The sequence below is a fragment of the Capricornis sumatraensis genome, chromosome 3 (assembly GCF_032405125.1).
Source record: "Capricornis sumatraensis isolate serow.1 chromosome 3, serow.2, whole genome shotgun sequence".
Classification (NCBI taxonomy): Eukaryota; Metazoa; Chordata; class Mammalia; order Artiodactyla; family Bovidae; genus Capricornis; species Capricornis sumatraensis.
The window spans coordinates 66,795,041-66,810,832 of NC_091071.1; the positions used below are offsets into that span (position 1 = coordinate 66,795,041).

General features: G+C 37.2%; 1 protein-coding gene across 1 annotated transcript in view; it reads right to left on the minus strand.

Moving 5' to 3' along the window:
• Nucleotides 1-5,325: 5,325 nt before the first annotated feature.
• The window catches only part of SCRN3 (secernin 3), a 30,950-nt gene continuing 20,483 nt past the window's right edge, over nt 5,326-15,792 (minus strand). The window contains exons 6-8 of the mRNA XM_068968576.1: nt 14,637-14,799; nt 13,563-13,743; nt 5,326-5,719 (exon numbers count right to left, since the gene is read on the minus strand). Coding sequence (XP_068824677.1) covers nt 5,549-5,719; nt 13,563-13,743; nt 14,637-14,799 — 515 coding nt within the window. The 3' untranslated portion in view covers nt 5,326-5,548. The remainder of the gene's footprint in view (nt 5,720-13,562; nt 13,744-14,636; nt 14,800-15,792) is intronic.

Below are 15,792 nucleotides of genomic sequence, written 5' to 3' on the forward strand. Positions count from 1 at the left end.
CTGTACCAGGAGACTTATAGTTATAGCAATAAAGATACTAATTCATATGCATGCAAGCAACACAAACTCAAGTGGGGAATTTGTTTTGCTTGTGAACAAGTCATATTACACATGTTATTTGCATGAAGGGAATTGGAAGCGTCTTTTTCCATGGAAGCACTGAAAGAAAACCCTGACTCAGAAAGATCTGCAGTTTCAGATAATGGAAGTTTTTAAGAGATGTTTTTAGAATTAAGGATTGGCTAGTTTTATTAAATAAAAATGTTTGTAACTTTTACTTGCTCACTGACAGAGCAAGTTTCTCAATAAAATACCTATTTTAACTTGCATTGCCAGTGTCTTTTCTTTGAGTAATCCAAATAATGCAGAAGCCATCAGAGAGGTCTTTTCTATAGATTCTCAATGTTTCCTTAAGTGGATCTCCTGAGACTGACTATCCTTCATGACCCTATGGGACCTGTGCACATGACCTTGCCCAAGTATGCACTCGGTGAAGTGAAGTCGTTCAGTCATGTCTGACTCTTTGCGACCCCGTAGACTGCAGCCTGCCAGGCTCCTCTGTCCATGGAATTTTCCAGGCAATAGTACTGGAGTGGATTGCCATTTATTCATGAGTCAGTATGACATTAACATCCTCACATATTTCATAATTTTTAATATGTAGGGTCACAGCTGAAAAAATTATCCAATACAATTTTGATTAAAAGCTGCCACTTTTATACTAATCTTCAGCATGATCAGTTGTTCTTTTCTTTGTTATCAATGTGTAATTCCATGCCTAACTTGTGTTTAAATTTCAGTATTTTTTAGAATAAGGTTAAATGCGCTTGGCATTTTAAGAATAATAATTAACGATCAGTAAATTTCTAAAAGCACAAAATGTAAAAGTATTATGTCATATTTGCTATGCAGCAGAATACAGCTTAGTTTTGCCCCATCATACCTCATATCATGTATAATATTAAATTACTTTAGATCACTAAACTAGATGGTCAAGTGATTGAGTTACGGTTGGAAACAGGATCAGAAATATCACCGTTTTTCAGAAAAAGACAGGATGATAAATTTCTCCAATTATTATGATAAAAGCCTAAAATCAATCAAAAAGAGAAAACATTCACTCCATAAAACCTGTTTTAAAGCAAAATTATAAAAGGAACTAGATTTCCAAAATTCTAGGTGGCATAATTATTTCTAGGGTAAATATTTTCATTAAAAATTAATATACAAATTGATGTTTTCATCGAAGATCAAACTAGCTTGCTCTAAAATACTCAGTTTATTAGATTATTCCCTTGCTTTATTATGTAATGGTAAATAATAAACCACATCATTTAAGGACTAACCAAAAAAGTACTTAATTTGAGCTACTATATTTTTTACTCTTAAGAAACCCATGAAATTTAAGAAAACCTTAAATTTTCTAAAATATACCACAAAGCATTACTTACCCACTCAAGGATCAAAGCCCAAATACCATTTCAGATTTATAAAGTCTCCCAAAATGTTTTATAAATTAATTGGCTATTTTATAAACATTAATGTAATAATTCTTATCTTTGTTTGGGGAGTTACTCCTATTTTGATTATGGAAAAAGGGAACAGATTGACATCAACCTTAATAAAAGGCTATCTTATCTTCCAAGTTATACAGATAGATTGTCTAGCTAACATTCTCAACTTTACAAGCAGAGAAGAGGACTGTGTAAATTTTTTCCATCAGTCCTCAAATGTTAATTTAACAGATGTTTATTGAGCATGTACCTTGTGCCAGACATAATGTTGAATACTAAGTACACAACAGTGGGGGAAAATGTGGTTCCTAGCCTCATAAAGCTTCTATTCTGCTGTGAGAGAGAGAGGTGTTAAACATTTAATTACACTTGCAATGAGGCTCTCATGTGGCTCTGAAAGTCTGTATCAAGAGACCCAACCTTGTGTGGGGAAAACTTCCCTAAAGAAGTCATGTTTCAGTAGAACTCTCTTAAAGAGCACATGAAATGAATGATGCAGGCAGAGGGTATAGTCATGATGAGGGAACTGAGCACATTCAAGGAACTGAAAGAGCAGAATAGAAACTTAAAAAAAAAAAAAAACATGACAAAAGCATAAATAAGATAGACAGGAGCAGAATCTTGTTGATAGCTGGTAAGGATTGGGACTTGTCTCAGTGACTGTTTTAAAAGAGTTTTAGATTCAGTAAGAAAATTAACAACTTGATTTCTAAAAATGAGCAGAAGATCTGAACAGATATCTCACCAAAGATGATACAGAGATGGCAAATAAGCATATTAAAAGGTGCTTTGCATCATATGCCATTAGGGAAATACAAATTAAAACAATGAGATACTACTACATACCTATTCAGTTCAGTTCAGTTCAGTGGCTCAGTCGTGTCCGACTCTTTGCAACCCCATGAATCGCAGCACGCCAGGCCTCCCTGTCCATCACCAACTCCGAGGTCACTCAGACTCACCTATTAGAATGGCCCAAATCCAGAACACTGACATCATCAAATGTTGGCAAGGATGTGGAACAATAGGAACTCTTATTCATTGCCAGTAGGAAAGCAAAGTGGTACAGTAATCACTTTAGAAGACAGTTTGGCAGTTTCTTATACAACTAAACATGCTCTTACCATGATATCCAACACTCATGTTCCTGGGTACTTACTCCAATGAGTTGAAAACATGTCTACACAAAAACCTGCACACAGATGTTTATAGCAGCTCTATTTATAATTGCCAAAACATAGAAGCAACCAAGATGCCCTTCAGTAGTGGATGTCAGCAACCAGGATAACCAGACAATGGAATATTATTCCTCACTAAAGAGAAAAGAGCTATCAAGCCATGAAAAGACATAGAGGAAACTTATGTTACTAAGTTATAGAGACAATCTGAAAAGGCTATATACTGTAGAATTTCACTTATATAATACTCTGGAAAAGCCAAAACTGTGGAGACAATAAAAAGTGAGTGGCTGCCAGGGGTTAGAGGAAGAGAGGGATGAATAGGTGAAGCACAGAGGATAGAGCGATGCAACTGTTCTGTATGATAGTATAATTGTAGATACATGTCATTATACATTTGTCCAAACCCACAGGATGTACAATGAGTGAACCCTAATGTAAACTCTGGATTTGGGGTGATAATGATGTGTCAACGAAGGTTCATCAATTATAACAAACGTAGCACTCTGGTGTGACATGTTGATGGTGGAGGGGAGGAATAGGGGTACATGACAACTCTGTACCTTCTGCTCAATTTTGCTTTAAACCAAAACTGCTCTAAAAATAATCTATTTTTTTTTAATTTGGGGGGAAATTCATGATCAGATTTAAAATTTTAATAGGTCATTTTGGCTGCAGTGACCCACATGGCTAAAGATAAAGAGCACAAATGGGTGCAGAAGAACTTAACTGCAGTGGTCCAGATAAGAGCCTGGTGTTAGTCTGGTCTAGCATGGTTTAAAGGAGAAAGTGAAAACATGCAGGCCCTAGAGAGAGAAATAAGACTCACATTTCTGTGCCTCAATAAATCACTGAACTGCTTACCCTTAGATTCCTCATATATTAAAGGAGAGGGGGCACATGGGGTTGGCTAAGGCGCTTCATGATTTAAGAACCTATCCCTGAACTATATGTAAGACAAACCAGAATTAACTGAGTACTTGATACAAGTTTTCTTTTGTAATGGAAGCCCTGTGTTAGACAAAAGCTGTCAGATGATTTTTAAGAGAAAATTTAAAACAATTTCTGAGCACTCTTTAGCAATAATAGTAACCCAGTATTTTACTAACAATCCTAATTGCAATGATGTGTGTGCATGCTAAGTTGCTTCATTCATATCCGACTCTTTGCAACCCTATGGACTGTAGACCTCCAGGCTCATCTGTCCATGGAATACTCCAGGCAAGAATACTGCAGTGGGTAGCCATTCACTCCCTTCTCCAGGGGATCCTCCCAACCCAGGGGTTGAACCCAGGTCTTCCACATTGCAGGCAGATTCTTTACATCTGAGCTAGTGACCAATAAATATGACAGTGTAATCAAATACCTAAAATAGAAATTTCTAGAAACCAATAAATACCATGTCATTTTGAGCTGGATTTTTCTTTTGTTTATATTTGCAACTTTGAGTCTTTCTTGGTAATCTCTGTGTAACTTTAACAAAGTTTTATAATTTGGGGGCAGATACTATTACTCATATATAATGCTCATAATACATTATACATTATAGGATTTCAATGTTTATAATATGCTAATATTTCTATTTCATCACCACTATCCCACTCCTTGGAAGGAAAGTTATGACCAACCTAGACAGCATATTAAAAAGCAGAGATATATTACTTTGTCAACAAAGGTCCGTCTAGTCAAGGCTATGGTTTGTCCAGTGGTCATGTATGGATGTGAGAGCTGGACTATAAAGAGGGCTGAACGCAGAAGAATTGATGCTTTTGAACTGTGGTGTTGGAGAAGACTCTTGCAAGTCCCTTGAACTGCAAGGAGATCCAACCAGTCCATCCTAAGGGAAATTGGTCCTGGGTGTTCATTGGAAGGACTGATGTTAAAGCTGAAACTTCAGTATTTTGGCCACCAGATGCAAAGAGCTGACTCATTTGAAAAGACCCTGATGTTGGGAAAGATTGAAGGCAGGAGGAAAAGGGGACGACAGAGGATGAGATTGTTAGATGGCATCACTGACTCAATGGACATGAGTTTGGGTAAACTCCGGGAGTTGGTGATAGACAGGGAGGCCTGGCATGCTGTGGCTCATGGGGTCGCAAAGAGTCGGACACAACTGAGCCACTAAACTGAACTGAACTGATCCCATTCCTGTTTTCCTTGAATGAACAGAAGTAAAGGATGAGAGATTTGAGACACCAAAACAGTATCTCCTAGGGTCTTGGCTTATTTCATGTCCTGATCTCCCAGAAAAGCTCTAAGTAAGGAGCATGGGTGAAAGAATGCCAGATAATTAGAGCTAAAAGCTCACTGGTCAGCTAAGTCTTAACAAAGACCACATTTGAGTTTAATAAAAAATTTGCATAATTAAAACACTAATAAAACAATGTGTAAATCTAGAAAATTTTGCTAGAGCTGGCTAATACTTGCCTAAAGCACAAAAAATTTATTAGTTGAGACAATATTTTCCATTAAAAAGAAAAATTTGCTTTCTTACTGTAACTGAGAAAATTGAGGACAATATATAATTATAATAAATAAAGGCATACATTATTTTAATGTTTCATGCTTTATGCAGAATTGGACATTTCATTATTGTGATTTTTTTAAAGATATCATGGCTAACAAAATGTATACGTCAATACCTGAAGCAACACCTGACTATCCATGATCTATATGTCTAATTCCAATCTTATTTCCTTTCTCAATATTTCGTCAAAGCTATATATAGTTTTAACAGCCATACTATCACTTGAATGCTATTAAAGAATAGTCAGATCTGCTCAAACTAAGTTTATATTATTTACCAAAGCAATGGATTCTAACTTTGAGGATGATTGCTGACCATTTATGTGATCACTAAGAACTAACATTTGACTTATAAATTCTAATTTCATCTTCTGTACACTGATGAAAAGGATTAACAATTTTATCCACATGAAGATGCTTGTTTTGAAGGATTGATTCCATCTCTTTGAACAGTTCTTTCTCCAGTTTGCTCATGTTGTCCAACATTGTTTTGGCTTTTTCCTGAACAATTGAAAAATAAAAATAAGTAAATACACAGACACATATGTGCATGTGAATGCACACGCACACACACACGTCTAACCAAATTCCAAATCACCTCTACAGACAAGGTTTGTTCATTCTGGTTTCAATTTCTGGTTCAGTTCCCCTTCTATTCTTTAAACAAAGAAGGAATGAAATTCTTTGGGAAAAATCATTGTTCTAGTTTGAGTTAATCTATTAACCACAAACTATTAGTTATTCTTAGTAGAAAAGACAATAACAAATATGTAGTATTAGTCCATAAGCAAGAAATATAAAAGACAAATTATGGGTCAATTGAAATTTTTATATTAATTGTGAATGGGGAAGACTGCTGAAAATAGGCTGAGCTATTTTTGTGAATTTGGATCTTCTATTTTTAAGACCAGTACTATCAGATTAAACAAAGGAATAGAATAGTAACATTCAAGGGAAAAAATAACTAAAAGAAAAGACAGTTTCTCTATGATTCCTTGTTTCAACAGGGGTTAAAAAGGTCATGATTCTTACTGAAAGGAGCAATTTCAAGTTATTAATGAATTACCATCATCAGTTACAGGGTAGGTACTGGTAGAAAAAGTATATAGGATGAGAGTTATAAAAAGTGAGCATAATTTTAAAAATTTGAACCATTATAGAGCAGAACTCCATCATGACTCTTAACTTTGAGCTGTACTTCAATATGAAATTGTATGCAATTTTTTCCCCTGAAGAAACTCTGCATTCTATATCTGAACAATGTGTTTTGTTTATAAATGGTATTGGAATAATTGGTCACCTCTTTGAAAAAGTTAGAACCCTACTTCATAACACCTGCAAAAATAAATTCCATATAAAGAACTTTTTCTTTTTCCAAATATACACATACATGCTGCTGCTGCTGCTGCTAAGTTGCTTCAGTCGTGCAACCCCATAGATGGCAGCCCACCAGGTACCCCCATCCCTGGGATTCTCCAGGCAAGAACACTGGAGTGGGCTGCCATTTCCTTCTCCAATATACATACATACTAGAAGAAAATGCAGAGGTTATATTTATTTTCAGGTGAGGCAGACATTTTGAAGCATGAAATCAAAATGTCTTACAGTAACAAATATACTTGACTAAATTTTAAACTTTTGTCTGACAAAAAAGTTAAATAAACAGATTAAAAATTTGCTACATAACAAAGTTATTCACATTTTTTGCCTCTTTGGGGCAAAGAGCTAAACAATTAAGAATCACTTGAAAAACAGTCTAAGGAAAATAACAGGCAAATCATTTAAGAAGAAATACCAAAGGCCAATAAGCATATGAGATTTTCAACTTAGTAATCAAGAAATGGTAACAAACTACCAGTAGAACAGACTCTCCCTAAAACACAAAAGTAGTTATTTACACAGCCAGGAACACATGTAAGAATTAAAGATTTTAAAATTAAATAAAAAAATTAATTAAAAAATAGAACCAAACTCTTTGACACTTCTTCCCTCAAATTCTACTGTCTTTCCACTACTTTGTTGTCAATCAATATTTAATACCAGCTAGTTTTAGAAAAGGCAGAGGAACCAGAGATCAAATTGCCAACATCCACTGCATCATCGAAAAAGCAAGACAGTTCCAGAAAAACATCTATTTCTGCTTTATTAACTATGCCAAAGCCTTTGACTGTGTGGATCACAATAAACTGTGGAAAATTTTTCAAGAGATGGGAATACCAGACCATCTGACCTGCTTCTTGAGAAACCTATATGCAGGTCTGAAAGCAACAGTTAGAACTGGACATGGAACAACAGACCGGTTCCAAATAGGAAAAGGAGTATGTCAAGGCTGTATATTGTCACCCTGCTTATTTAACTTATATGCAGAGTACATCATGAGAAATGCTAGGCTGGAGGAAGCACAAGCTGCAACAAGATTGCCAGGAGAAATATCAATAACCCCAGATATGCAAATGACACCACCCTTATGGCAGAAAGTGAAGAGGAACTAAAAAGCCTCTTGATAAAAGTGAAAGAGGAGAGTGAAAAAGTTGGCTTAAAGCTCAAGATTCAGAAAACTAAGATCATGGCCTCTGGTCCCATCACTTCATGGGAAATAGATGGGGAAACAGTGGCTGACTTTATTTTTTTTTTGGCTCCAAAATCACTGCAGATGGTGACTGCAGCCATGAAATTAAAAGATGCTTACTCCTTGGAAGGAAAGTTATGACCAACCTAGACAGCATATTAAAAAGCAGAGATATTAATTTTCCAACAAAGGTCCAACAAAAGTCAAGGCTATGGTTTTTCCTGTGGTCATGTATGGATGTGAGAGTTGGACTGTGAAGAAAGCTGAGCACCGAAGAATTGATGCTTTTGAACTGTGGTGTTGGAGAAGACTCTTGCAAGTCCCTTGGACTGCAAGGAGATCCAACCAGTCCATTCTAAAGGAGATCAGTCCTGGGTGTTCATTGGGAAGACTGATGCTGAGGCTGAAACTCCAATACTTTGGCCACCTCATGCAGAGAGTTGACTCACTGGAAAAGACCCTGATGCTGGGAGGGATTGGGGGCAGGAGGAGAAGGGGACGACAGAGGATGAGATGGGTGGATGGCATCACCGACTCGATGCACATGAGTTTGGGTGAACTCCAGGAGTTGGTGATGGACAGGGAGGCCTGGCGTGCTGCGATTCATGGGGTCGCAAAGAGTCAGACACGACTGAGCGACTGAACTGAACTGAACTGAAATAAACTCTAAAATAGTAACTTCTTTTAAATTTTATTTCAATGTTACTTGCAGAAATGTCAAAAAGCAATTTTATTTAGTTTAATGGGCATTTAGTAGTAATTCTACAAAACTCACTCCCAAAACAGAAAAAAAAAAAACACCTCACTCCCACAAGCAGTATTTAAGGGGAAAAGGGCGCTGACAATTCTTGAGAACTATTGTGAGAAATTAGAGCAGTGCAGAGGCTGCTCAGGGAGGAGTGAAGGAAAATCCCTCCAGAGCAGACGTTCATGAAACACATCACTGAGAAACTTGAGCAAAGGCAAGAAGAACCAGAGGGTCATCATTTTTCACAGCACTGTGCTCAGTCAGGATGAGCCAAGCCCATGGAGGGAATGACACTTCTGACCCAGGGAACTGGGCCTGAGTCAGTGCACTTAATGGGCTCCTAGAACAAAACACTTGCCTCTCACTCCATACCACTTGGCTACAAAGAAAGTGTTTACACTGTAGGTCAGAGGTCAAACAAATTGGTCCTAGAAAAAACAGAAGTAGTGTCAAGCGTGCGTGCATGCTAAGTCGTTTCAATCACGTATGACGCTTTGTAACACTATAGATGGTAGCCTGCCAGGCTTCTCTGTCCATGAGATTCTCCAGGCAAGAATACTGGAGTGGGTTGCCATGTCCTCCTCCAGGGCAGTGTCAAGAACATATAACAAATAGAGGATCTAGACAAAGCTCTCTGCTTTAAGCATAAGTTGGCGGGAGGGGAGAGCAGACAGAAAAGCATGACAACTATATAAACATACTACAGAAAAAGGAAAAAAAAAAATTACCTGGGAGGAAAATGCACTTAATGTAGAAAGAATATAAATATATACACCTTGACAAAGTAAAAGTAATTAAAGACAATAAAAATCAGAAGCTAGTAGAAACAGGTGAGAAAAGGTATAAGATGGCCAACTTTTTTCTTCATTGCAAGGAATCAGCTGATAGTTTTATGAAAAGCCTTTAGGTAAGCCTTCCATTTCCTTCTAATCTATTTTTTTTATCTCTGGGGCAGAGAGGGAAGAGGGCAGGAAGGCTGAAGACGTATGGATATAATAGAATTGTCTCCCCATCTATCTATCTCCCCCTCAAAATATATTTATCTACTTATTTTTGGGGATGAGATTTTGTGTGATATATTTAATCTTTTATAATACTTATATTTAAAAGTATTATATAAGCATTTATCATTTTGTAAAAAACTCAACTCATTATAATTATTATTTTAAGTCTATGGAGTGTCCAGTCACTTTCATTCAGTTAAAATTAATCTGAGGGTACATGATCAAGAACATTATTTTAGAGACCAGGTTAACTCCCCTCCAGTAGTCTTATAATTTTTGGTGTGAGATACACTAAGCAAGCTACTTAAACTCTCCAAGTTTCAGATTTATTAGAAATCAGTGAACAAAAATGGACGGAAATGGATGAACTTAATTCACATGACCATTATATCTACTGCTGGGGCAAGAATCCCATAGAAGAAATGCAATAGCCCTCATAATCAACAAGAGTCTGAAATGCAGTACTTAGCTGCAACCTTGAAAAAAGCAGAAAGATCTCTGTTCGTTTCCAAGGCAAACTATTTAACATAATTCAAGTCTATGCCCCAGCCACTGATGCTGAAGAAGCTGATCAGCTCTATAAAGACCTAGAAGACCTCCTAGAACTAACACCAAAAAAAAGATGTCCTATTCATCATACGGGATTGGAATTTAAAAGTGGGAAGTCAGGAGATACCTGGAGTAACAGACAAGTTTGTGTACAAAACAAAGGCAAAGCCTAACAGAATTCTGCCAAGAGTATACATTGGTCATAGCAAATACCCTTTTTCAACAACCTAAGATAACAACTTTACACATGGACATCACCAAATGTCAATACCAAAATCAGACTGATTACATTCTTCGTAGCCAAAGATGGAGAAGCTGTATACAGTCAGCAAAAACAACACCTGGAGCTGACTGTGGCTCAGATCATCAGCTTCTCTTGGCAAAATTCAGGCTTAAACTAAAGAAAGTGGGGAAAACCACTAGGCCAGCCATGTATGACTTAAATCAAATCCCCTGTGAATATACAGTGGAGATGAAAAATAGATTCAGGGGATTAGATCTAGTAAATAAAGTCCCTGAAGAACTAGGGACAGAGGTCCATAATATTGTACAGGAAGCAGTAGAGAAAACCATCCCAAAGAAAAAGAAAAGCAAGAAGGCAAAACGGTTGTCTGAGGAGGTTTTACAAATAGCCGAGGAAAGAAGAGAAGTGAAAGGAAAGGGAGAAAGGGAAAGATACAGCCAACTGAATGCAGAATACCAGAGAATAGCAAGGAGAGACAAGAAGGCCTTCTTGAATGAACAATGCAAAGAAACAGAGGGGAACAACAGAAGCGGAAAGACTAGAGATCTCTTCAAGAAAATTGGAAATATCAAAGGAACATTTCATCCAAAGATGGGTACAACAAAGGACAGAAACGGTAAAGACCTAATAGAAGCAGAAGAGACCAAGAAGAGATGGAAAGAATACACAGAGGAATTGTACAAAAAAGATCTTAATGACCCGGATAACCACGATGGTGTGGTCACTCACCCAGAGCCAGACATTCTGGAGTGTGAAGTTAAGTGGGCCTTAGGAAGCACTGCTGTCAATAAATCTAGTGGAGGTGATAGAATTCCAGCAGAACTATTTAAAATCCTAAAAAATAATGCTATCAAAATGCTACCCTTAATCAGTCAGTCAGTCAGTTGCTCAGTCATGTCCAACTCTTTGTGACCCCATGGACTGCAGCACGCCAGGCCTCCCTGTCCATCACCAACTCCCAGAGTTTACTCAAACTCATGTTCATTGACTCGGTGATGCCATCCAACCATCTCATCCAACCATCTCATCCTCTGTCGTCCTTTTCTCCTCCTGCCTTTAATCTTTCTCAGCATCAGGATCTTTTCAAATGAGTCAGTTCTTCACATCAGGTGGCCAAAGTATTGGAGTCTCAGCTGCAGCATCAGTCCTTCCAATGAATATTCAGGACTGATTTCCTTTAGGATGGACTGGTTGGATCTCCTTGCTGTCCAAGGGACTCTCAAGAGTCTTCTCCAACACCACAGTTCAAAAGCATCAGTTCTTTGGCACTCAGCTTTCTTTATAGTCCAATTCTCACTCAATATGTCAGCAAATTTGGAAAACCCAGCCATGGCCACAGGACTAGAAAAGGTCAATCCTCATCCCAAGTCCCAAGGAAGGGCAGTACTAAAGAATGTTCAAACCACCATCTCCTGTGCTACTAAGGTTATGGTCAAAATCCTGCATGCTAGGCTTCAGTATTATGTGAACCAAGAACTTCCAGATGTGCAAGCTGGGTTTAGAAAAGGCAGGGGAATCAGAGATCAAATTGCCAACATCTGCTGGAACATAGAGAAAGCAAGGGAATTCCAGAAAAAACATCTACCTCTGTTTCACTGACTATGTTAAAGCCTTTGACTGTGTGGATCATAGCAAATTGTGGAAAACTCTTAAAGAGATAGGAATACCAGACCATCTTAACTGTCTACTGAGAAACCTGTATGCCGGTCAGGAAGCAACAGTTAGAACCTTGTATGGAACAACTAACTGGTTCAGGATTGAGAAAGGAGTATAAGACTGTTCACTGTCACCCTGTTTATTTAGCTTACACGAAGAGCACATCATGAGAAATGCCGTTCTGGATGAGTTACAAGCTGGAATCAAGATTGCCAGGAGAAATATCAACAACCTCAGATATGTAGATGATAGCACACTAATGGTAGAAAGTGAAGAGAATAAGGGTGAAGGAGAAGAGTAAAAAAGCTGACTTAAAACTAAATATTAAAAAAAACTATGATCATGGTATCTGGCCCCATCACTTCATAGATGGGGAAAAGGGGGAAGCAGGGAGAGATGCCTCTTCCTAGGCTTTAAAATCACTGCGGATGGTGAGTGCAACCAGGAAACTAGAACGATTGCTTCTGGCAGGAAAGCTATGACAACCTAGACAGTGTATTAAAAAGCAAAGACATCACTTTGTCAACAAAGGTCTGTATAGTCAAGGCTATAGTCTTTCCAGTAGTCACGTGTGGTTGTGAGAGCTGGACCATAAAGAAGGCAGAGTGCTGAAGAATTGATGCTATCAAACTGTGGTGATGTAGAAGACTTTTGAGAATCCCTTAGACAACAAGAAATTAAACCAGTCAATCTTAAAGGAAATCAACCCTGAATAATCAATGGAAGGACTAATGCTGAAGCCGAAGTTCCAATCCTTTGGCCACCTGATGCAAACAGCCAACTGACGGGAAAAGACCCTGATGCTGGGAAAGACTGAAGGCAGAAGAAGAGGGCAACAGTGATGAGATGGTTGGATGGCATCACCGATGCAATGGACATAAACCTGGGCAAACTGCAGGAGATGGTGAGGGACAGGGAAGCCTGGTGTGCTGCAGTCCATGGGGTCGCGAAGAGTCAGACAAGACATGGCGACTCAACAACAATAATAACAACAATGGGGCTATTAATAGTACCTACCTGATAAAGTGGTTGTGAAGATTAAATGAAATATCCAATTTAACAGTACCATGGTGTTTGGTGTATAAGTGTTCAATAAATCTTAGCTATTGTTATTATGCTTAATATAATAAATTGCTGTAAAAAATTCAAACTACATTCTTAACCATTATTTTTAACCAAAGGTCAAAAATAATATAAGGGCTTCCCAGGTGGCTCAGTGGTAGAGAACTGGCCTGCCAGTGCAGGAGACACAGGAGACGTGAGTTCGATCCTTGGTTCGAAAGATCCCATGGAGGGGGAAATGGCAACCCTCTGCAGTATCCTTGCCTGGAAAATTCCATGGAGAGAGGAGCCCAGTGGGCTACTGTCCATGAGGTCAAAAAGACTTGGTCATGACTGAGCAACTGAGCACACATACAAAAATAATATAGCCCTATTATAGTCTAAGATCTAAACTATTTTTAGACCGATTTTATATAAAGGAAAGAAGGCTGACATTCCAAAGCTCAGAATATGAATTGAATCATACTTTAAGTTATTCTTCATGATAAACAGAAAAGATAATCTAATCATACCGTCTTATTATCTAGTATTTCCAAGGCCTGTTGATGTTTTTGGTAGAGTGGATGTCTTCTGTCAGGCTTAATGTTAAATTGTAGCTTCTTTTCAACTGAATCTTCAGGTTCAAATGTAGGTGAGCTGGTGTTCAATAGTTGTGAAATATTCGGCACAAATATGAAAGGCTTAAAAACAGATCTAGAAGAAAAAGTATTAAGTTGGTATGTGCGATATAAAAATATTCAGCATTATTCTTCATCTTCTATGATTCCCTGTGGTTTCTACTCATTTATAACACACTGATTGTTCCTGTCATACTAGTTTTACCTGTGCCTATCTTCCTTGGTTTCCTAGGATCTTCTTCTGGGACAAGGGACATGCTTTATTTAGCCTTGAATTCCCATGAACCTGACAAAGGGCCTGGCATATAACAGTGTCAAGTTAAATTATGACTCATTTTTTACTGCAAACTCCACAGTTGGAGGGTAAGAACAATCCTCAGTGCAATATATTGAGGATTAGGATATGGGATGAAAATAAACAGAAGTATTAATAAAGGGTTCACAAGTTTCACTCCATTTGCTTGAAGATATCTTTAGTAAGATGAAAGATAAAAGACAGCAAACATAAGATCATTTCTAAATGTAATGTGCATTATGTTTTATGAGAGATACCAACAATTTAAATCAAGATAGCCTGTATAATCTACTTGATAAAGCTTGAACTATTGATATTTTAAGTTTTACATGTATTTTCTAGATTATTAAACCATTTTACTCTTACTAATCCTCTAATATTTAATATGGAAATCTGCATAAGAAAACCTACTTTCTTTTCTTGACAATTTTAAATATATTTGGGGAAAGAGGGGATAGGAATAACTATGTACCAGAAACAATAAACATTTTCATCCCGTAAGAATGAGAACAGTTATATAATACATATGCAAATGGCAGACTAAAACTTGAATAAAACATTCAGTAGAAAATTTTTGTCATATTGGTGCAACAAAAATATAGCCTGACAAAATCATGACCAGACTAATGACTCTACCCTACTCCCTGCCTGGTTTATAGTATTTGTGACTTTACCTCTCAGGATCAGGAGTCCCTGTAAAGAAGTGAATGCAAGGAAGGTTGGAATCTTGAGGCAAAATAGAAACCATGCTTGCAGTGGTCAGGAATTCTCCCTCCATATTAATGCCACTTGGTTTATCTCGGAGAATTTCCACCATTGTTTCAAAAGTTATGTTTCCTAGGGAAATAAATTTTAAGACCATCAAATACATATGCATTTGCAAACTGGTATCCTGCAATTATGAACTGCTTTCTCTATTGATAATATATAACATGAGATACTGGTTTAGGTATTAGTAAGATAGACTATAAGCAAATCTCGTATCATAACTGTTAGACTCACTGGGCTGTCACAAGGAAGATATTTTTTTAATATAAAATAAAATCTCCAAACATTGTAACAGGATAAATCTGTTATCTCTTAAGAAGAAGAAATCAATAATACAAAATACACTCAACCTCATTGCCCTTCTAAAATTTTTTAAGGGGTATGTAGTTAGCAATTAGCTAACAATGTCAATAATTATTATCTGAGTCTATCCATCCTAGGAACAAAATATTAAGAGAATAGTGTGTTTAGTTTCTAATATTACAAAAGATGTTCTTTACAAAATAACAAATTATTTTTCCTGTAATAATTTCTATGTCTGACATTAATACTCTTTTACGAAAACCTGACTGGGAATCAAGGAGATGAAAGACATTATTGGCTAGTGGAACTTGTATGTACACAGTTCTGTCAGACTACTTCAAAAATCTAAATGTCCATTGTGCATGATAAACATAAATGCATTATATTCTGTTTTCTGCTTTCATAGGTAAAGTTTGGTATTTTAAGATTTTTTTGAGAAAAACAGAAAAAAAATCTGTTTTATCTTTTTACCAAACACAACATGTTCATGGTTACAGAGAGCCTCAGAATCCCATATTTGGAAGGCATTTCCACCAAAAAGTTTAAAAAGGCCAGCAGCATGCCTTCAGACAGCTCTGCTCCATTCTACACGTTTATGTGGCTTAGGATCTCTCACGACAGGATGGAGAACCTTACCCCTTGACAATGTAGCCCTCCAAGAGTAGCCAAAATATCTTCTTCTCACATGATAATGATTCTCGTCCCCAAAATTAATGACTCTCAATTCTCCCTGAATCACATTAAAACTCCTTCAAATTA